This window comes from Equus asinus, chromosome 2 (assembly GCF_041296235.1).
Source record: "Equus asinus isolate D_3611 breed Donkey chromosome 2, EquAss-T2T_v2, whole genome shotgun sequence".
NCBI classification, from domain to species: domain Eukaryota; kingdom Metazoa; phylum Chordata; class Mammalia; order Perissodactyla; family Equidae; genus Equus; species Equus asinus.
The window spans coordinates 177,277,347-177,305,051 of NC_091791.1; the positions used below are offsets into that span (position 1 = coordinate 177,277,347).

The window sequence follows — 27,705 nt, forward strand, 5'->3', positions numbered from 1 at the left end:
GATTGTGATTTTTCTTTTTTGTTCTAATGATTTGATGGATTATATTAATTGATTTCTGAATGTTGAACCAGCCTTGCATACTTGGGATAAATCCCTTGGATAATTCTTTTTATACTTTTGATTCTGTTTGCTAATATTTTGATGAAGATTTTTGCATCTTTGTTCATGAGTGAGGTATTGAATTGTAGTTTTCTTTTTTGTGCAATGGTTTTGTCTGGATTTATAAGCTTCTTTTTAGCATGTGAAAATTCTTACTTCACTCAGCTTGAGATTCATGAACATATTTACTTCAGCTGTTGTTTTAAGATTTAAACTAGCTGGGCTGTTGAACTGTATGCTATGCCATATCAGGGATAATATAGTTTATGTCTTATTACACATGAATGTTCAAATATGCAGAACATAGGCATTTTATTAAGGAATATTAAATCCTTTTTCAAATCAAAACACATATGTCTCCACATGTTCGTATCTCTTTTGCATGTAAGTACACCTTTATTAATTTCAGAATGTTATAGCCCCCTCATTTGGTGTTGATCTCATTTATGCATTGTTTTACATTTGATTTTTGGGCTTGGGGCATCACATCTGTGAGAATGACTCCCAGATCGTTTTCTCACATCCCAGTGTTTTCCTGTATTCTGGACTGCCTGCTGAGCATTTCTCTCTTTTTCTAATTATGCCACTTTCTTCTAGCTACATGGGCAAAGGTGTTTCATTAATCTAACTCCTTTTTTACCTGTTGTGCCCACATACCATTAATGCTAACCCTTGTCCTTAATATTTTTTATTGCATCTGTTTTCCAGTGTCACAACCGTGTTAAGATCTATTTCATCACATTTATACTGTTGTTGCTTCTGATGCAGTTGTCTCCCTACCCCCAGATCTCTCTCCTGCTTAAAAATATTAAGTGCTTAGGGAAAAAATAGATCTAAATTTCATAGCCTCAGAATTAAGACTTTTTTAATCTAAATTATTTTGGTTACAAGAAACAAATGCAAAAAGTACACTTAATTGGAATAAAAGGTATCTTATGGAAGCCAAGAGCATCTAATCCGAATGGACTAGAACCCAGGTAGTATTGTCATCTCTGTTCTTCTGTGTTCTTTTCTCTCTCTAGACTCATCTTGTCTGTTCACAGATCCTAGATTTTTATGTCTCAGTTTTAACCACATGCTGAGCCTAATCAGTTGTCTTTGAATCCCAGGGGAGTGTGTTGTAAACTACATATAGTTGGACCTTTTTTTTTTGAGTCCATTCTACCAATCTATCTTTTAATAGGAGAGTTTAATCCATTTACTTTTAAAGTAATTACTGATGGGCCAGCCTTGTGGCGCAGTGGTTAAGTTCACACGTTCTGCTTTTCAGTGGCCCGCAGTTTGCTGGTTTGGATCCCAGGTGTGGACATGGCACCGCTTGGCAAAAAGCCATGCTGTGGTAGGCGTCCCATGTATAAAGTAGAGGAAGATGGGCATGGATGTTAGCTCAGGGCCAGTCTTCCTCAGCAAAAAGAGGAGGATTGCCAGTAGTTAGCTCAGGGCTAATCTTCCTCAAAAAAAAAAAAGTAATTACTGAGAAGGAGGACTTCTACTCTTTTGCTATTTGTTTATGTCTTAAACCTTTTGTTTCTCAGTTCCTCCATTACTGATTTCTTTTGTGATTTTTTTTCTTTCTAGTGTCCCCTTTTGATTTCTTTCTTGTTTCTTTTTCTGTGTATTTTTAAATTATTTTCTTAGTGCTTAGCCCGGGAATTACGATTGACATTTTAATTTTGTAGCGATCAGATTCTAATTAAAATGAACTTTGTTTCAATAGCATATAAAAACTCTGCTCCTTTACAGCTTCATCTTGTACCCCTTTATGTTGTTGTTGTCACAGATTACATCTTTGTACGTGTACCCATTAACATAGATTTATAAATTACTGTTTTATGCATTTATTTTAATTCATATAGGAACAAAAAGATGTTACAAATAAAAAATACACTACTACTACTGACTTATATACTTATCTTTGTTAAGTGCTTTTACCTTTGTTATTTATTTTTTGTATAGCTTCACATTACTGTCTGAGGGAGTTTTATTTTGGCCTGAAGGACTCCTTTTAGCGTTTCCTGTAGGGCGTGTCTACTAGTGATGAACTCCCTCAACTTTTGTTCATCTAAGATTGCTTAATTTTTCCTTCATTTTTGAATGATAGTTTTGCCAAATGTAGAATTCTTGGTTGATAGTTTCTTTCAGGACTTTATACCATCCCACTGTCTTCTAGCCTCCATAGTTTCTGAAGAGAAATTGGCTGTTAACTTTAGTGTGGATTCCTAGGATGTGATGAATCACTTCTCTTGTTTTTTCAGCATAGCTCTCTTTGAGTTCATTCTGCTTGCAGGTGGTTGAACTTATTGGATGCATAGATTTGTGGGGTTCTTTTCCATATTTAGGAAGTTTTCAGCCATTATTTCTTCAAATAATCTCCTTTCTTTTCTTTCCATCTGGGAAAGCCTTTGTGCATATGTTGGTACACTTGATGGTGTCCCAGAAGTTTCTTAGGTTCTGTTCATTTTTCTTAATTCTTTTCTCTTTTGCTCCTAGACTGGATAATCTCAATTAACCGATCTATAAGTTCATTGATTGTTTCTTCTGACTGCTAAAATCTGCTGTTAACTTCTCTAGTGAATTTTTCATTTTAGTTGTTATACTTTTCAGCTCCAGAATTTCTCTTTAGTTCTTTTTGTATTTTCTGTGTATTTATTTGTAGTCTCTATTTGTTAAGTCATTGTTCTCCTGGTTTCCTTTAGTTCCTTGTGCATTTTTGAAACAGCTGATTTACAGTCTTTGTCTAGTAACTGCAATGATTGGATTTCCTCATGGACAGTTTTTGTTAATCTTTTTTCCTTGAATGTACCGTACTGTTTTGTTTCTTCCCACATACCTCCTCATTTTTTGTTGAAATAAGAGATCTTGTATATTATAATGTGGTATCTCCAGAAATCAGATTCTCCCCCCTCACCAGGATTTGCTGTTGCTATTTATTGGCAATGTTTGCTTGTTTGGTGACTTTTCTAAACATTTTTGTAAAGTTTGTATTCAATGTCATCTGGCCACTGAAGTCTGTATTCCATTAGCTTAGTGGTTAGCTAGTGTTTTGACAGTTCCCTTAAATGCCTGGAGCCACTGGAAAAAAAATTCTTTCCAAGTCTTTGCAGATTAGCTCTGTGTTGGAGCATTCTTTCAACACTTACCCAAGCCATTTATAACTCTGCCCAAGCCTTCACTTCCAGCTTGGGCAGAGCTTGTGGCCAGCCAGAGGTGAAAGTTTAGGATCTCATCAGGTGTTTTCTGAGTATACATCCAGCCTGGGTATACATTGGGCTTCTCAATTCCCCAGTATATGCAGGAGCTTTTGAAAGCCCTATTCCCCCACTATCTCTTTTCCCAGTATCTTCCTCCTAGACTTCTCAGTTTATTTATTCCTGGTCCTGACTTGCTGTTCTCCCCAGATTGCTACAGCCAATACCTGTGCCTTTAAATGCTGGTGAAGCCACCCCAGCCCTGGGAACACTTCAAGTTGAGTGAAACATAGGCAGACACTCGTGTTGTTCCTTCCGGGAGCTGCTAGACAGGTCAAAATCCATAGCCACAATTCTTTGAGAATAAGACCCATATTGCTCCCTCTGACACTTGAAACCTACACCAGGAGTGCATGGTTGTTGCTAATCTGGCATGTGGGACAGTGGTAAGTGGGCAATTTAAAGCTTATTTCTTCACCAAGCCTTCTTCTGGTGGTTGTGATTTTTTTGACTAGATTCCAGAGTTCTGCAAAAAGTTGATTCTGACACTTGGGCAGCTCATTAGTTGCTTTTGTGGGACAACCAAGCCCTGAAATTCTCACTTTTGCTGATGCCATTCCCTATGGATGTGTTTATCTAATTTATGGATTATCTGTACACCTTACTTCTCCTTCATCCCTTGTAATCTATTTTATTACATAATTACTTTGACCTGAAGGTATACAGAAACAGGCAGCAAAACCCTCATTTTTATCTGTTAACAACTCAAATAGAGCTTAGACCATTTTAGAACTTCAGATAACAAGAATCTGTGTGGTACAAGGATTAGTTACCTTTCTAATAAAAGAAGAAAAGATGATGATACTTGGTTAAAAAGCATCATTTTAAATTTCTAAGTTTTTTATTTAGTTTTGGAATATTGGGATAGATTTAAAATACCTTTATTGCTTGGAGGCCCAGGATAGATACTTTGAGTGATGTAAGTCCAAGTAAAACTTGGATAATTCACACCTAGATAATTGAATTGGTGGGGTTTTTTGTGTGTTTATTTTTTCACTTCAATTATTAGTTGAATGGAATGCAAGATTTTTAGCAGAGATGATTACGTATCTTATAATTTTCATTTAGCAAATAATATTAAATGCTGATCACCATGTCAGGGTTTCTCAACCTCAGCATTATTAACATTTTTGGCCATTTAGTTCTTTATTAGAGGGAAAATCCAGGATCTAATCTAGGTACGTTGCATTTAATGATCTTGTCTTTTTCAACACCTTTAATTTGGAAGAGTTCCTCAGCCTTTTGTGTCTTTCTCTACTTGGAGCTATCATCAGAGTTTCAGCCACTAGATTTAGCCCCCATTGATGATTTTTTTCTCTATCATTTCGCCAATGTTTATTGGTTGATACTTTACTGAACAAATGAACTTTTCTTCTCCCTCATTTTGAGTTTGTCTCAAACTCATATTTCCTCATTATTAGATTGGAATTTTGCATTTTTGTTAGAAATACCATCAATCTGTTGAGACAGGATGTCATTTTGTCCCAATGTAGGTGACATTAACTTCGATCATTTGGTGCTGTCTGCTAGCCTTCATCACTAAGGTGAAAACTTTGGATTTAGTAACTTATTATTTATTAATTTATACTGGCATAGACACATATATTACTAGTATTTTGTTCAATACGTTAATCTCCATTAATATCCTTACATATTTTGACATTCAGGTTGTCCTAGCTTAGGTTCCTTCATGGCTTCTGCATCCTTTTAAGATACATCCCCGTAATTCTTGATACACTGCCTTACTTTCTGGCACGAGATGTACTGGGCTTGGCCAACACTTTTCCTGCTCTAGCCTTGGAATCAGCCTTCTCTCCAAAGAGTTCTGGTTTGTTTTGATACAGAATAGCGTTTAGAAACCAATTTGGGGCTGCTTCTGGACGCTTTCAGCAGACAAAGCTGGGAAATAAATGTATGTATGTGCATTTGTATATACATGTGTGTATATTTTTACTTATTCTACAGTTATCTTTATTAAAAACCATGTGTTTATGCTGATAATTCCAATTTCACTGCAACACCACAAAGTACATTTTAGTTTTAGTCCCCCTTTTGTTATTAGTAATGCCCTTCTCCAAGAACGAGAATCTTGCTCCCTTTATCCTCAACATATTTACTCATTTGCTCAAGTCTAGAATACACAAAAAGTATACATCACTCTAGATTGCAAACCTACTAACTAGAGTTCATTATTTGCTTACAGTACTTTTTATTTTTAAGGTCCAATTACATAAGAGTCAAGTGCACCAAACTGAAGGGTACAATTAGATGACTTATGACAAATGCATACCCGTTTAATCCACGTACCTGTCAGGATACATAACATTTTCATCACCCTTTATGTCTCTTCCCATTTATTCTTCCAACTACCAGAGAGAACCTCTTTTCTGATTTTCCCCCCACTATAGATAAATATTGCCTATTTTAGAACTTCATATAAATGGAATCATACTAAATAAGTTCTTTTGTATTTGGTTTCTTTCATTAATCAGAGATTAATTTATGTTGACTGTGTCAGTAAAACTTGATAACTTTCAAAATTCTAAGTTTGGTCCGTGAAACTTTTGCCAGTGGATTTTTGCTCTTTTTGTGTTCATGGATTTCAGAATATTCACTTTTTCCCCCCAGTATGAGATACACTTTGTTCCCCTTCCATATACTTATATATTCTTTGTAAAGGATAAAATAAGTCTAACCAGGTGAAAAATTAGAAGGAATTAATACATTGTCCTGTGCAAAGGCCTTGGCATTGGTCCAGGAATAAGGTTGACAGAATCTCCTTTTCAATTGATTCTTTTTTTGTTTTTCCCTTCTCTGATCAGGAGAGTACAATGCCTTATGAAATTGAGTCTCTTTCAGAAATGCTTTGAGAAATTTCCGATTGAACCATAGAGATAGGTATAGACTTTTGGCCAGTGATATAAATGTTAGATCTTTTGTTATTGTCCTACAAGTCTTTGAGGCTTTTCATTAATTTTTGTTTTCCAAACTAAGAAGAACCCTTGTCCTTTATTTCTTTTTTAGGTGTACATCATTATGTTTCTATTTGTGTGTAGATTACATCATGTTTACCACCCGAAGACTAATTACAATCCATTACCACACGCGTGTACCTAATCACCCCTTTCACCCTCCTCCCTTCCTTCTTCCCCTCTGGTGACCACCAATCCAATCTCTGTATCTATGTGATTGTTTGTTGTTGTTTTTATCTTCTACGTATGAGTGAGATCGTACAGTATTTGACTTTCTCCCTCTGACTTACTTCGCTTATTAGCATAATATCCTTAAGGTCCATCCACATTACCACAAACGGCTGATGTCATTGTTTCTTATGGCTGAGTGGTGTTCCATTGTGTATATTTGCCACATTGTCTTTATCCATTTGTCCCCTTGATAGGCCTTTAGGTTGCTTCCAAGTCTTAGCTATCGTGAATAATGCTGCAGTGAATGTAGGGGTGCATGCCTCTTTATGCATTTGTGTTTTCATGTTCTTTGGATAAATACCCAGCAGTGGAATAGCTGGATCATGTATGGTAGTTCTAGTCTTAATTATTTGAGGAATCTCCATACTGTTTTCCATAGTGGCTGCACCAGTTTGCGCTCCCACCTGCAGTGTATGAGAGTTCCCTTCTCTCCACATTCTCTCCAGCACTTGTTTCCTGTCTTGTTAATTGTAGCCACTCTGATGGGATTGAGATGATATCTCATTGTACTTTTGATTTGCATTTCCCTGATAGTTAATGATGTTGAACATCCTTTCATCTGTGTGGCCATCTGTATATCATCTTTGGAGAAATGTCTGTTCAGATCTGTTGCCCATTTTTTAATTGGGTTGTCAGTTTTTTTGTTGTTGAGATGTATGAGTTCTTTATATATTTTGGATTTTAACCCCTTATCAGATAGATGGTTTGCAGATATCTTCTCCAAGTTGTTAGGTTGTCTTTTTGTTTTGTTGATGGTTTCCTTTGCTGTGCGGAAGCTTTTTACTTTGATATAGTCCCATTTGTTTATTTTTTCTATTGTTTCGCTTGCCCGTTCAGACATGGTACTTGAAAATATGCTGTTAAGACCAGTGTCGAAAAGCATACTGCCTATGTTTTCTTCTAGAATTTTCATGGTTTCAAGTCTTACATTCAGGCCTTTAATCCATTTTGAGTTAGTTTTTGTGTATGGTGTAAGATAATGGTCTACTTTCATTCTTTTGCTTGTGGCTGTCCAGTTTTCCCAGTACCATTTGTTGAAGAGACTTTCCTTTCTCCCTTGTACGTTCTTGGCTCCCTGGTCGAAAATTAGGTGACCAAAGATGTGTGAGTTTGTTTCTCGGCTCTTGATTCTGTTCCATTGATCTATGTGTCTGTTTTTCTGCCAGTACCAAGCTGTTTTGATTACTATAGCTTTGTAGTATATTTTGAAATCAGGGAGTGTGATACCTCCAGCTTTGTTCTTTTCTTTCAGGGTTCCTTTGGCTGTTCAGAATCTTTTATTCTCCTATATAAATTTTAGGATTCTTTGTTCTGTTTCTGTGAAGAATGTTGGAACTTTGATAAGGATTGCGTTGAATCTGTAATTGCTTTAGGAAGTATGGAAGGTTCTTTTTTTCGTTTTCCTTCTTCTTCTCCCCAAAACCCCCCAGTACATAGTTGTATATTTTAGTTGTGAGTGCCTCTGATTGTGGTATGTGGGATGCCGCCTCAGCATGGCTTGATGAGAGGTGCCATGTCCGTGCCCAGGATCTGAACTTGCTAAACCCTGGGATGCTGAAGTGGAGTGTGCGGACTTAACCACTCGGCCACGGGCTGGCCCCCAGGAAGTATGGACATTTTAACTCTGTTAATTCTGTCAATCCAAGAGCACAGAATATCTTTCCATTTCTCTGTATCTTCTTTGGTTTCTCTCAACACTGTTTTATAGTTTTCAGTGTACAGATCTTTCACCTCTTTGGTTAAGTTTATTCCTAGGTATTTTATTATTTTTGTTGTAATTGTAAATGGGATTTTATTCTTTTTTGTTTCTGTTTTTTAGATTTTATTTTCTTCCTTTTTCTCCCCAAAGCCCCCAGGTACATAGTTGTATATTCTTTCTTGTGGGTCCTTCTAGTTGTGGCATGTGGGATGCTGCCTCAGCGTGGTTTGATGAGCAGTGCCATGTCCGCGCCCAGGATTTGAACCAACAAAACACTGGGCCACCTGCAGCGGAGCATGAACACTTAACCACTCAACCACGCGGCCAGCCCCTTTGGGATTTTATTCTTAATTTCTCTTTCTGCTACTTTGTTGTTAGTGTATAGAAACACAACTGATTTTTTTATGTTGATTTTGTATCTTGCATCTTCACCATATTCATTTATTATTTCTATAAGTTTTGTGGGTTCTTTAGGGTTTTTCTATATACAAAATCATGTCATCTGCAAATCGGGACAGTTTCACTTCTTCTTTTCCAATTTGGCTACCTTTATTTTTCTTGCTTGATTGCTCTGGCTAGGACTTCCAATACTGTGTTTAATAAGAGTGGCGAAAGTGGGCATCCTTGTCTGGTTCCTCTTCTTAGAGGGATAGCTTTCAGTTTTTCTCCATTGAGAAGGATATTAGCTGTGGGGTTTGTTGTATATGGCTTTTATTACCTTGAGGTACTTTCCTTCTATACCTGTTTTATTCAGAGTTTTTATCATAAGTGGATGCTGTATCTTGTCAGATGCTTTCTCTGCACCTATTGAAATCATGTGATTTTTATTTTTAATTTTGGTAATGTGATTTATCACATTGACTGATTTGTGGGTGTTGAACCATCCCTGCATCCCTGAAGTAAACCCCACTTGATCGTGGTGTATGATCTTTTTAATGTATTGTTATATTTGATTTGCTGGTATTTTGTTGAGGATTTTTGCATTGATGTTAATCAGTGATATTGGCCTGTAATTTTCTTTTTTTGTGTTGTCCTTGTCTGGTTTTGGAATCAGGGTAATATTAGCTTCGTGGAGTGAGTTTGGAAGCTTCCCCTCCTCTTCAATTTTCTGGGAGAGTTTGAGAATGATAGATATTAAGTCTTCTTTGAATGCTTGGTAGAATTTGCCAGGGAAGCCATCTGGCCCTGGACTTTTGTTTTTGGGGAGATTTTTTATTATTGTTTTGATCTCCTTACTGGTGATTGGTCTATTCAAATTATCTGTTTCTTCTTTATTGCGTTTTGGAAGGTTGTATAATTCTAAGAGTTTATCCAGTTTGTTGGCATATAGCTTTTTGTAATATTCTCTTAGAATCTTTTACATTGCTAAAGTGTCCGTTGTAATTTCTCCTCTTTCATTTCTGATTTTACTTATTTGAGTCTTCTTTTTTTTTCTTGGTGAGTCTAGCTAAAGCTTTCTCATTTTTGTTTATCTTTTCAAAGAATCAGCTCTTGATTTAGTTAATTTATGTCTATTGTCTTTTTAGATTCTATTTAATTTATTTCTGCTCTGGTTTTTATTATTTCTTTCCTTCTACTGATTTTGGGCTTTGTTGGTTCTTCTTTTTCCAGTTCCTTTAGGCACACTGTTAGATTGTTTATTTGAGGTTTTTCTTGTTTGTTGAGGTAGGCCTGTATTGCTATAAACTTCTCCCTTAGAACCGCTTTTGCTGTATCCCATAAATTTGGGGATGTTGTATTTTCATTTTCATCTATCTCCAGGTATTTTTTTATTTCTTCATTGACCCACTTGTTCAGTAGCATTTTGTTTAATCTCCACATATTTGTAGCTTTTCTTCATGTGGTTGATTAGTTTTATACTGTTGTGTTCAGAAAAGATGCTTGGTATTTTTTCACTGTTCTTAAATGTATTGAGACTTGTTTTGTGGCCTTATATGTAATCAGTCCTGGAGAATGTTCCATGTGCATTTGAAAAGAACTTGTATTCTGCGATTTTTGGATGGAATGTTCTGTATATATCTACTAAGTCCACCTGTTCTAATGTGTTGTCTAAGGCCAGTGTTTCCTTACTGATCTTCTGTTTGGATGATGTATCCATTGGTGTAAGTGGAGAGTTAGTCCCCTGCTCTTATTGTGTTACTGTCTATTTCTCCTTTTATATCTGTTAATAGTTGCTTCATATATATATTTAGGTGTTCATATGTTGGGTGCGTAGATATTTACAAGTGTTATATCCTTGTGTTGGATTGTTCCCTTTATCATAATGTAGTGTCCTTCTTTGTCTCTTGTTACAGTTTTAGTTTTAAAGTCTATTTTGTCTAAGTATTGCTACCCCAGCTTTCTTTCCATTGCTGTTTGCATGGAGTCTCTTTTTCCATCCCTTCACTTTCAGTTTGTGAGCATCTTTAGGTCTGAAATATATATATATATATATGGGTCTTGTTTCTTTATCCAGTTAGCCACCCTAATAGCCCTTTTGTTTGGAGCATAAAGTAGCTATTGATACGTATGTACTTATTGCCATTTTGTTACTTTTTTTCTGAGTGTTTTAGTAGTTCTCTGTTTTCTCTTCTTCTTTTCTTCAATTCTTTTCCCTTGTGGTTTGATGGCTTTCTTTTAGTATTATGTCTGGGTTCCTGTCTCTTAATTTCTTAAGTATTTATAATAGGTTTCTGGCTTTTGATTACCATGAGGTTCATATATAATAACCTATGTATATAGCAATCTACCTTAAGTTGATGGTCTCTTTAGTTTGACCTCTTTCTAAAAGCTCTACTCTTTTACTCCCCTCCTCCTACATTTTATGTTTTTTGATATCATGTCTAACCTCTTTTGTGTGTGTGTGTATCTGTTATCCTCTTATCAGAGAAATAGGTAATTTTAGTACTTTTATCTTTTGACCTTCATAGGTTGTTGTTCTGCTACCTTTATTGTATTACTGCCTTTACCAGTGATTTTATTGCTCTTTTTTTTTTGATAATTTTCTTATTCTTATTTGTGGTCTTCTCTGTTCCACTTAAAAAAGTCCCTTTAGCATTTCTTCTAAGACTGGTTTCTTGGTGATAAACTCCTTTAGTTTTTGCTTATCTGGGAAACTTTCTCTCTCCTTCCATTCTGAATGATAAGCTTGCCAGCTAGAGTATTCTTAGCTGTAGGTTTTTCTTTTTAGCACTTTAAATATATTGTGCCACTCCCTTCTAACCTGTAAGGTTTCTGCTGAGATGGCAGCTGATAGTCTTAATGGGGTTTCCTTTGTATGTAACTTGTTGCCTTTTTCTTACTGCTTTTAGGATTCTCTCTTTATCCTTAGTTCTTGACATTTTAATTATAATGTGTCTTGGTCTGGGCCTTTTTGGGTTTATCTTGTTTGGTGCTCTCTGTGCTTCCTGTACCTGGATGTCTGTTTCCTTCCTTAGGTTAGGAAAGTTTTCAGCTATTATTTCTTCAAATAGATTCTCTGCCCCTTTGTCTCTCTCTTCTCCTCCTGGGACACCTATAATACGAATGTTAGTGTGCTTGATGTTGTCCCAGAGGTCCCTTAGACTGTTCCTGTTCTTTTGAATTCTTTTTTCTTTTATCTGTTCAGGTTGGGTGGTTTCCTCTAGTCTTTCTTCCAACTCGCTGAACGTTCTTCTCTATCATCTACTCTGCTATTCAGTCCCTTTAGTGAGTTTTTCATTTCCAGTATTGTGTTCTTCGTTTCTGATTGGTTCTTTCTTATATTTTCCAGTTCTTTGTTAATGATCTCACTGAGTTCATCCATTCTTCTCCCAAGTTCAGTGAGCATCCTTATGACTTCTTGTTTGAATTCTTTGTCAGGTAGATTGTTTGTTTCTGTTTCATTTAGTTCTTTTTCTGGGGTCTTATCCTGTTCCCCTACTTGGAACATATTCCTTTGCCTCCTCATTTTGCTTTTTTCTCCGTGCTTACATCTATGTATTAGGTAGCTCACTTGTGTCTTCCAATCTTGGCAAGGTGGCCTTATGTAAGAGGTGCCTTATGAGGCCCAACAGAGTGCTTCCCTCTCATCACCAGTTTCAGATGTTCCAGGAGTGTCCCCTGTGTGGGCTACGTGTGTCCTTCTATTGTGGCAGAGTTGCTCTTGCTCTCTGTGCTCAGGGAGGCTGGGCTGTCCCCCTGGCCAGCTGGTCATAATGCTCAGCTGCGTGTGGCTGCTGTGGTCCCTTCAGTTACTTTATCAGGCATGGGGAGCCCCAGCACAGTTGGCTGCAAGGTCTAATAGCACATTCCTGTTGCAGTGTTTCTGTTAAGTGAGTAGGCCCCCAGCGTGACTGGTTACTAGGCTGAGGGGCTTACAATTGCAGTAGGCCTCTGGCCTGAAAAGCTGTTCTCAGCTCTCTCAGGATTGCAGCTGAGTAAGGTGGGGCCAATCCCCCATTTGGCTGTCTGAGAAGCACAAGTCTTGTGCAGCTGACAAGCCCACCATCTAGAGGGCCATACACACTTTCAGCATCGTCCTGCCCCATGCACATGCCCTGGCTCCCTTAAGCAGACCCACCTCTCCCACTGTAGAGGCCCTGTACACTCCACCTGCTCCTTGTGCCTTCCCTGCACCTCTGAGATGGACCCACTTGCCTGGCTGCAGAGGATCCAGGCACCCAGCCTATGCAGGCCCATGAGGTGCCCAAGGGCTTTCTGTTGGGTGGGCCTAGTCCCTAGGGTACCTGCCTGCCCTGGCTGAGCTGGATTAAATTGGTGCTCTAGTGGGTGGGGCAGACCCTGGGCTAACAGACCAATGTAAGCACTCCAATGACGTATGCCAGTGTTCTGAGTCAGCATGCCTGTACTGGTGACAATAATGGCTGCTGACAATGTATCAGTCCCTGGAGAGGTCTCACCTCTCACTAAGGTGCACCCAGAGCCTATCAGATGAGTCTCTTTTCAGCAAAAGACTGTGCCCCTTTCTGGTGATTTTAGGTTGCTTTCTGAAATGGGTGAATTTGTGCATGGGCCGTCTAAGAGCCGGCTTTTATTTTCCCCCTTATGTCCGATAGCTTTGCTAGGGGTGTTTCCCATTGTTAGTATCCAGCAAAGCCAGATATTATGACACTCATCTCAGTTGTGCTGAGTCCAGTAGATGCTTATAGCAGTAATGCTCCCCTTTTCAGATCCGCTACTCCTCCAGGAAGGCTGTGTACCTTAGGATTGTTCCTGGCCAGCCGTAGTACCTGTCTTGCGAAGGTGGCTTGCTTTCTCTCCTACAAGGAATTTCTGCCTCTTCCACCTCAGCCAGAAGTGTCCCTTGTTGCGGGGGTTCTTATTATCGTGTTTTCAGTTTTCTCTCAGGTATGGTTATTCCAAGAGTAGTTGTAAATTTGTTGTGTCCATGGGAGGAGGTGAGTTCAGAGTCCGCCTATGCCGCCATCTTGAACCAGCACCTTTTAAAATTTTTATTTATTTATTTTTGCTGAGGAAGATTCGCCCTGAGCACCATCTCTTGCCAGTCTTCCTCGTTTTGCTTGAAGCAGATTTGCCCTAAGCTAACATCTTTGCCAATCTTCCACTATTTTGCATGTGGGACACCACCTCAGCATGGCCACTGACTAGTGTGTAGGTCTGTGCCCAGGAACCAAACCTGGGCCACTGAAGCAGAGGACACCGAACTGCACCACGAGGCTACGAGACCAGCCCTCATTTTTCTTGTTTTTCAGTCTAATTTCTTTATGTTGTTTAGATTAGGTAATTTCTATTGATGTATCTTCAAGTTCGTTCACCCTGTCATCCACATTCTGCTACTTAGCCCATTTAGTGAATTTTTTTGATTCTGTTACTGTATTTCTTAGTTCTAAAGTTTCCAATGAATTCTTCCTTATATTTCTGTTTCCTTGCTGACACTTTCTATTTTTCATATGTTTCAAGTGTGTTTATAATTACTCACTGAAGTGTTTTGTGACAGCTGCTTTAAAATCCTTGTCAGATAATCCCTCAACTGACATCTTTGTGTTGGTGTCTGTTAATTGTCCTTTTCTCCTTCAAGTTGTGATTTTCTTGATTCTTGGTATGATGAATGATTTTAGTTTTATTATTATTATTGTATCCTAGACATTTTGGATAGTATGCTGTTAGACTTTGTATCTTATTTAAATATTCTGTTTCCTCAGGCCTTCTCTGCCACTACACCAGCAGGGGAGGAGGGCTGCCTCATTGCAGCAAGGTTGTGGTGGAAGTCCAGAGTCCCCGCTTGGTGTCCACAGGCTTCTGCTGACAGAACCATGGTGTGGAGGGGAGGAGAGGGTCCCTCTTACCTCAGAAGTTCAGGCTTCTCCACTCAGGGAGTAGAAGGGGCACCTTTGTTACTGCTGGGCAGAGGTGGTATTCTAGTCTCCCCACTTGGTCACTAGTGATGTGTGTGAAGAGGAGTGCGTTCCATGGTGTTTGGCCAGAGTAGAGCAGTTGTAGTAAAAAATGTTTCGTTTTGCTTGTTAGGCTTTCTCAATCCTTTCACTAGAGAGAGCAGGTTTTTCTTGTTGTTGGTTTTCTTTGTGTTTTTACTTTTTCCCTGTGCTCATTGGTATTTCTGGGTTGTAGGCTTCTGTGTTCCTTGGTCCAGAGTATGTAAGAGGCAAAAAGAAAACCCAGGGAACTCACTGTCATGTTGTTTTCAGGTTCCAAGGTTGCTGGCCAGTCCACCTTCTTCTCTCCACCATTCAGAGTCTTTTGATGTTTGTTTTTTGTATTGTATTCAGTAATTTTAGCTGTATTTAGTGGAAGAAATACGGAGAAACGTCTATTCTCACTTTGCATGGAACTGCATGTCCTAAGTGGTTTAAAATAAAAAGTAGTCCATTAAGAACTTAATTAAAATGAAATGCTCAAAAATATTTAATTCTTAAAAATACTTTATCACTGTATTTTTATGTCAGTAAGATGTACATAAGGTTAAGTATATTTTTTGTTGTAGATGTATATGTATATTTCTTCTTTTAGGATTATGTACTGAAGGACTCTACCGTGTTAGTGGGAACAAAACTGATCAAGACAATATTCAAAAGCAGTTTGATCAAGGTAAGACGATAATTATATAAAATAAAATTATTATTTTCCTTACTGGAATTTCGTGGTGGGAAGGTTGATTTTCTTATGAAAACCTCCTAAAGAGATGGATCTTCAGGGGAGAGAGTTTTGAAGTGAGATTAGAGGTATTTAATAGAATAGCTACTACAGTCAAGAAACAGGAGACCTATAAATCCATTGCCAGAATTGGAAAAGCAATAAATTGATTTATGATGTGAAAGCATCTTTGTATATCAGAGATAGCACTTATTTAAAGATGTAATTTAAAAGTTTTTTGTTTTTGTTTTTTTCCTGATGTTGGGCTAACTAACTATTAGGAGTAAAAACAAAGCTGAATTCCCTACTCATATTAAATTCTATATGATATCAAAGGTTTAAAAGTAAAAAATGAAAAGTTGTAAGTACTAGGGAGAAAAACGAGTGAATATTTTTATAATCTCATGATAGGCAAAGGCCTAAACTTGATATGAAACCTAGAAAGCATGAACACAGTGATAAACTGGACTATCTAGAAATGTAAAAATTCTGGATGAGACAGTGGATAAAAGATAGAAAAAACTCTAATTTATATGCATAATTTCTATCTTCTGTCTTTCTCTTTCCTTATGTCCTCTTTTAAATAGCTTATGTAAACAAAATATTTTAGAAGATAGTGGCTGGCCCCGTGGCTAAGTGGTTAAGTACGGTGCACTCCACTTTGGTGGCCTGGGTTCACTGGTTCTGATCCTGGGCACAGACCTGTACTACTCGTCAAGTCATGCTGTGGCAGCAACCCACATACAAAATAGAGGAAGACTGGCACAGATGTTAGCTCAGAGCAAATCTTCCTTACCAAAAAAATAAAGATAGATAGATATTAGTAAAAGTTAATGTTCTTCAATATACTAATAAGCCTAATAGCATTTTTTATTAAAACAGAAAATGCTTGTTGCTTGGTTTTCTCTTCCTTTATCTATATAGTTTGTCAGGCAAACCTATAGTTTGCCTTATCCATATAGTATGTCAGGCAAACAATGGAGGAAGGATGAATCAGCCTGTAAAGAAAGGTGGCTGACGAGAACCTTAAATATCTTTGGATCTGTAAGTACCTGTTTAGCTTACTTCTATAATAAATTAAAATTTTATTATAAAAATTACAAATTAAAATTATCACTTTTGTCTTATAGATCATAACATCAGTCTAGTATCAATGGAAGTAACAGTAAATGCTGTGGCTGGAGCCCTTAAAGCTTTCTTTGCAGATCTTCCAGATCCTTTAATTCCATATTCTCTTCATCCAGAGCTGTTGGAAGCAGCAAGTAAGTATTAGCCTGCTTTTTTTGACAGGGATAACAATAGAGGGTTTTGTATATTGATTGCTATGTGTTAAAATCAGTCATCCACTGGAATGTGTAGCTAATAAAAATTCAGCGTACTAGAACTGTTCCTTAAAGGTATTTTCCTCTAAATAAATAAAATCAGAATCCCTAGGGGTGGCTCCCAGGAATATTTGGATTTAGTTAGCCTCCCTGGTGACTCAGTGCTCCTAGATGTTTGAAGATCATTATAGCAGAAGTTTGAGATTTGTGTTTTAATTCAAACTCAAAGACATTGTAAGGAAATTAAACTCTTCAAATGAATGTATCTACAATGTGCTTTGTAAAATATTAACCTGTCTGTGATGTGTAAACATGTGTATTTAAAATTTTTCGAGTCAAATTAACTTTGTCCTCCTAAGTCATATTTTGAAAAAGTAAGGCAGGAAAATGGGTACTTAGTGTTTACTCCCACTTTGGTATCACTCATCTAGATGTTTCTGTTAAACAAATACTCATTTGTTGTCTGGAAAATGAGACAGAAGGTCTGTTTCGAGTATTGGGTAACTACTGCTTCATCTGCATTGTGTTCTCAATGGCTAAAATGAATGTTGTTTCTAAATATTTCTCTTTAATGTTTCCTTTGATTACAAGTCTTCAGGCTTTTTAAAGTGAGGCTGCTTATAATTTTGATTATGTTAAAGTTCTTAGTTAATTTTCTTTTCATTAAAAACCACCTCACTGGGTTGTCACAGGTATAGTTACCTTATATGTACTCTCATATGTAAACTGGGAAAATGATTCAGTTGATAGTTTAGATTTTCTTACTTCTTGACCATAAACAATATCCTCAGAAGTTTCCTACTTAGGACATTTTTGAGGACTGGTTTATAAGTAATACATGGCAAATGAGAATTTGTTAATACTTGGTTACACTACCATAAGTTGATATATACCATAAATTGGCATGCAGATTGGCCTCCTTCAGAGGGACTCATTGTTGCCTTTGGGAAAAATGAAATGAATGATGAAGGGCAATAAAGCACTTTCTTATCTCCCATTTACAGCAGAACCACATTTCAGTTATCCTGTTTCATAATTTGCATAAATTCGGATAGTGAGTTAAATGCTTCTGCTGATGGTGAAGAAAGGTTTTTGATAAGCAGAGTAGATTATAAATAAATATAGGGTGATACTTTAAATCAGGTGTTGGCAAACTGGCCCACGGGCCTGACTCAGCCTGCCACCAGCTTTTGGAAGACTTGCAAACTGAGAATGGTTTTACATTTTTAAATAGTTGAACAAAATTAAAAGAAAATTTCATGATATTTTAAATTTATGTGAAATTCAGATTTCAAAAGTTTTATTGCAACACAGCCATACTCATTTGTTATGTATTATCTGTGGTTGCTTTTGTGCTACAACTGTAGGGTTGAATAGTTGTGCCCACAAAGCCTAAAATATTTACTCTATTGTGTGAATGTTAAGAGCCTAATAGATTTATAAGTAATTCTAAATCAATATATAGTTATATAAATTGCTTGAGTAAATTGCTGATATACCATTTCCCACTTACCATCTCTGAGTCAGTTTGATCTTCAGTTATTAGATTTACTTGCAAAAAGGCTATTGTAGTAGCTGATAATGTATTTAGCAGGTTCTTTAGAACATTTTCTTTGTTTTTGTTTACCTATCGTAATATACTTCAAACACATCCTTGTATAGCAGGAAACTTTATCAAATATTTTTAAATGTATGAGTTTCACATAAATTCTTTACTACTTTAATTTTACAGAAATCCCGGATAAAACAGAACGTCTTCACGCGTTGAAAGAAATTGTTAAAAAATTTCATCCTGTAAACTATGATGTATTCAGATATATAATAACACATCTAAACAGGTATTTTTATTGTTTTTGCAAATAAAGTGCACTACAGATTTCAAGCTTGTAGCTTTATAAATTGGATAATTATAAGATAAAAAGGGGACACAAAGTAATTTAAACATGTGGTTCAATTTTTGTTCACTAAATTATTTCTGGATTTTTAAAATAGATTTTTTGTCAACTTGTTTAAAGAAAGATATGTGACTCTTTTAGTACACGTAATGATTATATAAATAGTAAGCATGGTAAGTATGTTTTCTTTTTTATATTGTTAATCTTTAGCAGTTCTCTTTTCTAGGATCTTAGAATTTTAGATATGAAATGACACTTAGATAAGTAACCAAATCAATCTATTGGAAGTTGGAAAAATTGAGATTTAAAGAGGGAAATTATATGCCCAGTGTCACATAATTAATAAGTGACACATCTTATGAGTAGAATCCAAGTCTTATTAAGAGGTTCTGTTTGCTTTTTTTATCACATTGTGTTGCTTTTGTGTATCTTGCTGGTTTTGTTTGGATATTCCACACAGTGAAATTTTATCAGAAACTTGAATTCATGTTATTATCCATTCTGTTACCTGAAATACAGGGCATTACTCCTGTATTAGTAGCCCTAAATATGTTGAGTTTCAGGTTTATGCTTCTTTCTCAAAACGTACTCCTCCCAACGCCATTCATTAAGTGAAAGAGGCAGTATTGTATAATAGCTTAAACTATAGAGTCAGACAGGCTTGGTTTTGAAACATTTTTAGTTCTATGACCTTGGGCAAATTACTTACTAAGTTTTAATTTCCTCAACTAGAAAAATGAGAATAACACCTCACAAAGTTGTTCTTGGGACCGAGTGGAATTACTAGTATTTGTACTAATTTTTTCAAAAGTCTACTCTTCATATTTTCTACTGACATACTAATGAACTATAAAGTTCTTTCAACTAATAATGTCAATGTGCAAACCAAGTACATTTCAGTCTGTACCTCTTAAAAGAGAATATTAACCAATATTTAAAGTTACATTGTTGTTATCAATGTAGTATAAAATTATTTTAGCGTTTCTAGTAACCCTTCTCGAAGTCTCCCTGAGAAAATATCAGCATGCACAGTATTGCAGTAAACTTAATGGAATTTCTTCTTGAAAATTACCGTACAAGTGGTTCATGGTATGAAGACAGATGTGCACAGGGTACTATAGGAGACCTTACCCAATGTGGAGTGTAGGGATTTAAAGTGCTGAAGTAAGAATTGTACTCCATTAAAAAGAATAAGGAAAAGGGACAAAGGAAGAGCATGTTCGAAGATTCACAGTGATAAAACAACACAGGCAAAAGCATATTTGATCTGTTGAGTAACAGCAAAGAGGCCTGTGTGATTCGAGCAGAGTGTGAAGGATGGACAGAGTAAGTGATAAGGTCAAAAGGGAAGAGGGACAGTGCCAGATCATATAGGTCGGTACTACTCAAGAGAGTAGTCTGTTGACTAGCTTTAGTCCTCAAAATGTTTTACTGACAAGGTAAGGAGGTTACTTCATGTATGTATGTCACTAAGTGCTATGAGTTCAACTGACGTTTATGGGGGGAGCAAGACTTCCTCAGTGATAATAGCATTGCATATCTGTTACTCTGAGTGGTATGGGGAGCCACTGGAGGGCAGAGCAGAGAAATATCATCAGACTTAAATTTTAAGAGGAATTCTCAACTCACTGTAATGGGTACTCTGTGTACCAGGTACTCGTATAAAGTGCTCAAGTCATAGCAGTGAATAAAACAGTCACCTATTTTATGGAACTTACATTCTAGCATAGGAAATAAATGATAAATAAGTATATAATGGGTGATTGACAAATTGCAAAAATTAATCCATGGAGTTATTTTTTGGTTATATTCTCTTTCACCCTCCATATTCGGTGAGTTATTGTGTCAAATTGGTTTTTTCTCCTAATTATTTTTCCTTTTATTCGTCTGCTACTGCTTTAGTTTAGACTTTATCATTTCTCATTTAGGGAACTCTAGTTTCTTTGTAACTGAGCTCTTTCCCTGCCAATTTTTCCTCTTTATCCTTTCTTGATCCTAATGCCAGAATGATCTTTCTAAAAGATCGTTCTGTAAAGATCACTAATGATTGAATAACACCCTATATAATCTGAAGAAAAAATTCAAACTGTTTAACATTAAGTGGTCTAGTTCTAACTTCTGTTAAATCGCCTTTCCTTTTTCACGTGCACACACCAAGTTAAGTGCCGCTATATTAAACTAATAGCACTTAACCAAAACTATCAGTTTGTGCCTAGTCCCTCACCACATCTTAACGTGACTACCTCAGTAGTTCTCACCTGCACTCCTCAAATCAGCAGCATCAGCATCACCTGGAAACTTGTTAGGAATGCAGATTATTAGGTCTCGCCTCAGATATAATCGTCCTGTGTTTTAACAAGCCCTCCAAGAGGTTCTGATACACACTGAAGTTGAGAACCACTGTTTTGACTGAATTACCTTTCCTTCTTACCCTCTTACTGGTGCCCGTCATCCTTAACTCAACTCAAACATTTCCTCTTCAGCGAAGCCTTCCCTGGCCATCTTCATCTCTAACTGATTTGGTACCTTTCCTTTGCACTTTTTGGCTTAACAAGTAAACCTGATGCCCATACTCATGTGTCTTTCAGCTTTATAGGTATTTTCAGAATCTACACTTGCCTACTACATGGAAACAACTGACTGAGCCCACTGTATTTTAACAAAAGATTGATTTTATTATGAATATTCTAATTTAGCCTCTTACCAAATAGTAACAACTTTTACCACAAAAGACATGTTTTTAGGGCACATATTTTACCTCAGATGAGCAACTCCTGTGTTTGGCAGGTGTTCCTTTGGTTTAGATTTAAAATTTTTTGATATGGAAATTTAAGTATAAGATTTTCCTGCTACCTTGCATATTGATGGGGCTGTTTCTTCATGTGTGAAATGAGAGGGTTGGATAAAATACCTAAGATTCTTCCCCAATTTAATAATTTTGAGTTGTAATTCAAGATTTACCTCTTATATTTCTTGAGTGCTCACATATTTAAAGGACTGGATGCAAATCAGTCAATAATGTATGGCCATTTGTAAATTATTTATCATTAAATCATAAGAATTTTAAAGTGGAATATGTTTCTGTAACTGACTGTTGTCTTTCAAGTTAAATTTGTAACAACATACAAGATATTTAATGATGGAAAAGATTTTTTTTTTTTTACAATACTAGAAACTAGTTTTTTTTTGCAAGTTTAAAAGTCTCCTGGTTGGAGAATATGATAGAGTAATTTTTACAAAGTTCAGTTTTCCCAAGGTTCAAAGAGATGGCATAACGTAGTTTGTTTTTTCATCTCTCACAGTAGTCAAAGAATTGAGATATGCAATTAGAATTTTCTGATTTTGTTGCTGGAAACTCATTAAAACTTGTTACATGTTCTTACCCTGAGAAAAAGGTTTTTTTCATATAAATTAAGGAGGCTTCTATAAGTAAATTATAAAACCCGAGGGTACAACATTTTTAAAAGACTATCTTTGATTCTCATAAGGAATGGATTTTACTGCTGTCTCCTGTTATTAGAATGTAGATGAACATAGAATGCACAAGAAGAAAAATGTTTTACATTTGAAGTTAAGATAAAAGGTGAGGGGCCCGCCCTGTGGCTGAGTGGTTAAGTTCCTGCACTCTGCTTTGGCGGCCCAGGGTTTCGCCAGTTCAGATCCTGGGTGTGGACATGGCACCGCTCATCAGGCCATGCTGAGGCGGTGCCCCACATTGTACAACCAGAGGCACCCACAACTAGAATCTACAACTATGTACCGGGGGACTTTGGGGAGAAGAATAAAACAAACAAAAAAGATTAGCAGCAGCAGTTAGCTCAGGTGCCAATCCTAAAAAAAAGAAGAAATATAGAAGGTAAAACTAAATCATCTGAGATCATTTCCAGCTCTAGAATTCTTTAAGTGTAATGAGTTTTGATTGGTTTCTAATTGTTTTTTCCTATATAATTTCAGGGTTAGTCAGCAAAATAAAATCAACCTCATGACAGCAGACAACTTATCCATCTGTTTTTGGCCAACTTTGATGAGACCTGATTTTGAAAATCGAGAGTTTCTGTCTACCACGAAGATCCATCAATCTGTTGTTGAAACGTTCATTCAGCAGTGTCAGTTTTTCTTTTACAATGGAGAAATTGTGGAAACTGGGAACACTGTGGCTCCTCCGCCACCTTCCAATCCAGGACAGTTGGTGGAACCAATGGTACCACTTCAGTTACCACCACCATTGCAACCTCAGCTGATACAACCGCAGTTACAGACGGATCCTCTTGGTATTATATAAGTAGGAAGTGATTGCAGACAGCCTGAAATAGGACAGAAGAAGCAAATCTAGACATGCATGTTTCAGGGTTCAGTAGTATGCTTTCATATTTCTTGCAGATAATTCACATTCAAAATGATGAGACATTTTCTCATTGAACTCTATGCTATTCCTTATTCATTTACATTACAGATCTAAGACCATGTGATAAGCATGACTGGAGAGGTTTAATTTTTATAAGCAAAAATAGCTATAAAATACAAAGCTGCTGTTGCATGCAATCTTATTGCAATCAGTATATCATTCCTGTGGCATTTTCTGTCACATTATATTGTGAATAAAATTTTTCTATAGAAATTTAATGATTTAAAAACTCACATATATGAAACATTTAATGCTTTTCAGCCTGCTTTATGGCTGGTTTTGTTATTTGATGTGCTAATTTGGGCAACTTAATTTACATTTTAGCAGTCTGTGTAGATAACTAAAAGCCCAGTTAAGTGTTTTATAATTTCAGGCTACTTATGCCATGCTTGGGATGTTGTTTGAAAGAAAGAAAAATACACTTAACATATTTCTGCACCTTCATCTTTACTTCTGAGTAAACCTATGGATGATTTGATGAGGGGTAAATGAACGTATTTCTTGTACACACATACCAAGGACATGCTTGTGGCTAAAGTGAGTTGATAATGTTGTGCAAAGGATAGTTGTCACCAACTCATTTCTTTATGGTCCATAATGAAATAAACATCTTGTATACTGTTAATTCTGTAAACAGATGCATGTTCAAAAGATCAATGATGGTCTTGTAATCTTAATCTAATATATTTTAGATATTTTAATTTTTTCCCTCTTGGGAAATACATTTAGTATAGTGTAGAAAATACTTCATGACATTTTCATATAAGGTTATATAACTTTTCATACATAAACATGAAATTTGTTGTAGGAAATTCTTTGAACCAAACATTTTAATCTAGGACTTAAATTTAATCTGTTCCTTGAATCTATTTTTATGTGGCCCTTAAAAACATATCCAAAAATCCATTGCTAATGTAGCAATAAAAATAACTTTGGGTACTGACAGCCTCTTTGGAGTGTGTATATATAAAATTGCAAACTTGTGTTCATATTCTTTTCTGAAATATGTTATACTAAAATCCAAAATGGCTTTCACATCATTTTTTAAACCAATTTTTTCCTTTGATGTTGGTACCAGATTTGCTGTAAATGACTGCTGCTTTTGTGGTTAAACATTTTGTTAGTGAAGATACAACCAGAACACTAAATTATGGATAAAATTTTCAGAAATAGGTGGCATAGGTAAATTTTGTTAGGCTTTACTCAAACTTTGTTCATTATCAAACCGTGCCATTATTTTCTGGAAAGGAAAAAAATGGTTTGTTTTTATTGCTAGGTTATGTTTTGTGTAGTAAAGAGAAAATTCTTTGGTCCATGTTGTAATCTTCATTCATACTGCAATTTTAAGGTTGTCTTATGTGTATTATAGTAAATAGATGATTTTGAGATTTGAGGCTCCTAAGAGTTTGATTTGCTCCATTTCTTCTTAAAATAAATACTGTCTTTCCCAACTGTTATGTCCTAGGTATTATACTTCTAATTTTAACTTCAGAATCAAAATGTCGACATGAACCAGGCTGCTGTTGAAGTACATGTATATTACAAATTATCTTATTTGTGTTATACTCTTACATGTTATTATCTTTTCTAAGAAAACAAAGTCCCTATTATTCCTATTGCAAAGCACACAGGAATTAAGAAAGTACAGTAATTTTTAAAAAGAAAAATCCGGTAAATGTAGTATTCTTGTTCTATATTACTTATGCCTATTGTCTATATAGCTTTAATTTATAGCTGTCAGTTTAACATTGGCATGTCTGGCAAAGAAAATTAAACTTTAAGAGTTTTATAAACTGTTTCTAGGTTGCTAAAGAATTTATTTTTCTACTATATATGGTATAGACAAAGCTCAAAACTATGTACAGGAAAAAAGCCTGACTGTTTCTTTTGAAAGTAGGCTGAAAAGAGAATTTTCAAAACTGTTCGTGTCTTCAGTTCATTTGATCATAACTTTGCTATTGTAATATGTGAATCCCAGTTTATTTAAGCTATTCTGTTTTATACTGTGTTAATTTAACTTTCATATGCATTTAGTACCATTTTTGTTATTAAAGCTAGCATTTACCATTTTCCATATTAACTACCTTGCACCTTCCCCAAAACTTCTCCTCACTTTTGTGTGCATTCTATAATTGATTTGAAAGGCTTCATAGTGGGTCATTTAAAATTCTACATTTGGTTCAATTAACCAGTAGGTTACAGTTAATTGAAAATTAAAGTATGGTTTAAAGCTCAGTCTGTTACACTGAATTGATTGCGTTTGTTTTTGCCAAGGGTATAGATATGTTTTTAAATATTAGAAAAATAATTCTAAGAACAGAATAATATAATTAAACTTTTTTTTCTGGTAAGTTACTGGAAAGTTTCACTGTTTAGAGACATACCATATATGAGACTTCTTAAACATGGAAAGATTATTAGCTAGTCTCATAATTATGGGTAAACATTAAGGCATTATATTTTACAGTTTTAAATAAAACTCCATCTACACATGTTTCCATTGTTTTATTTAAGCTTCAGTGCTTGTAGTTATTACAATATTGTACTTAACAGTATCTAGATAGCAATATAAAGAAGCATAGTGGTACTCTGTTCTGAACTTCAGAAGATGTATTCAAAGTCAAATTCTATTCAGCAGATACCTATTAGGATACACAATTAATTTTAGAACAAAATCCCAGGCACAATATATTTCCCTTTGAAATGGTATTTGTTAGTAGTGCTTTTTTCCCCCCAACATTTACAATGTAAATACTATAGGTAACAGCAATCTAACGTAGCTGAAAAGCAGCTTTTATTTTCCATGTTGTATGTAAATAATGTAGACCCTTTTTTTGAGGTACTGGAATTTAATTTCTAATCTCTTAGATATTAACAAAAGGGAACAATTGGAATAAGAACGTAGGCCTTAGCTTCCATGGTGATTTTTAGTTTTTTATACGGTAATAATTGTGATGCTATTTGTCAACTGGATATAAATATATACATATACAGTTTTAAAAAGTCAAAAGTGCTTTGTTTCTTTGTTTATAATTAATGTAATTTTGTGCTTCACCCACAGGATGCTGCAGTAAATTAAATATCAGTGAAGCTGCTTCTGTATAAAGAATGCTATGAATAAACCATTAAGAAGCTGTGTAATTTTAAGTTATAGTTGCCTCTAAGTTTACCATTTCATTGGTAAAAATCAGCTAATTTTTTTTTGCTTAAAATAGAAAAATAAAAATAATTTAAATTTATGTCGGTATGATGAAAGTTTTCTTAGGGAGGTGTATTATTGAGCTTTTACTGTACTGTGAGAGGAAATCCAAAATTCATTCTGGATGTATACTTACAGATGAAAACTCAATTTTAAAGTTTTCAGGAAAACAAGATTGCAGATTTCTAAGACTCAAATGTTACCTGGATCCGAATTTTGAGCTAGTTATTCTTTTGGGCCACTGGACATATTTTGACCCCTATTCTAGTTTATAGCAGAACTGCTAACATTGAAGAATATATTCTTGTTTTTTTCTTCCTGGTTTATGAATATTAACCCAAATTTTATGAGTTTTGTTGTTAGATTTTATAGATCTAGTGAGGTCTGTTGGACTTGAATCCTTGTATGTGTTATCTTGAATTTAATCATTTTAAGTTCCTTAATTCTTAGGCTGAACAATTTCTGATTTGTTTCAATACTTATGGGACATGTTTAATTTTTTATTGTATTTGAACTCTTGAAGTTCTCAGCAGCCTTTTCAATTTATCAAATGTTTGAAAATAAAATTTCCTAAGATTTAATAAGGGAAGGAACTACTCTTCAAAATTGATTTCTTATGGTAACATCTGTATGTAGTGGAGAAGACTGTACACGCATTATCATCTTGTATCCAATATCATTTGGTGTGATCCAAGTACCATGATCTTTTTAAAGCAGTTAAGACCTACTAATTAATGAACTTTGGGAGTATTCACTTATTCGGTTGAACCTCATCATCATCCTGTGAGCATGATTCCGTGTCTTCCCCCCCCCCTCCCCCCCCACACACACACACAATATTAGTTTTGTGTCTTTGTGGATGGATGTATCAGGGGGACCCACAGTTCTCACATCATTGAAATCTTAAAGTGTTTAATGTTAGAACTTTATAGAAATTTTGTAGGTAGTAGGGATGATTTTGAAAAGCTAATCAGTGATAAAGATTTCAGTTATTACTGAGTTTAATATAAGAAAATTTAAACCTTTAAATTAGTACAGTGCTTCCAGTTCTGCTTTAGTCGTTTTTGCCAATAGTTAGGAGTACTAAGACCTGCAGTGTATGCACTTTGAGTAGTTGTCAGGGAATTTGTAGTTTAGAAACAATGTAATACTTATTTATTCCTACAGTACAGATTTTCTATTTGATTTTATTTGCCTCAAGTAGTAAAAATTATTATAAGCAATTTAACAATGGCTCTCTTATTCTGATAGTTTCCCTGATTTTTAGTTAAGACTCTTAGTTTTATGACCTATTTTTTCAAATTTATTTATATTTTGTATTAAATAAGTGATGTATGTTTAGCAGTTGACCTATTTATTGCTTCACTTATTCACCCAAATTAGTTTTAATTCTCTATCTTTACCCAGCAGATCATTTTCTTATGACTTTAAACTGAATATTCTGTCCTAATCATTTAATATATCTTAGGTACTGGCCAATTTTTAAAATATCTTACCAGTTTTAAATTTGGAGCTCTTAGTTTCCCTTTTCTCTAGATTCTTGGTATTTCATTTTATCCAAATA

At 35.6% G+C, this 27,705-nt stretch overlaps 1 protein-coding gene across 9 annotated transcripts in view; it reads left to right on the forward strand.

Annotated features, from left to right (window-relative positions):
• The window catches only part of ARHGAP5 (Rho GTPase activating protein 5), a 109,916-nt gene extending 83,186 nt beyond the window's left edge, over positions 1–26,730 (forward strand). For all 9 annotated transcript variants that reach the window (XM_070504214.1, XM_014857178.3, XM_070504215.1 and 6 more), the window contains 4 exons: positions 15,198–15,275; positions 16,451–16,582; positions 18,375–18,480; positions 22,492–26,730. In XM_070504214.1, the coding sequence (XP_070360315.1) occupies positions 15,198–15,275; positions 16,451–16,582; positions 18,375–18,480; positions 22,492–22,819 (644 nt within the window). In that variant the 3' untranslated portion in view covers positions 22,820–26,730. The remainder of the gene's footprint in view (positions 1–15,197; positions 15,276–16,450; positions 16,583–18,374; positions 18,481–22,491) is intronic.
• The last annotated feature ends 975 nt before the right edge of the window (positions 26,731–27,705 follow it).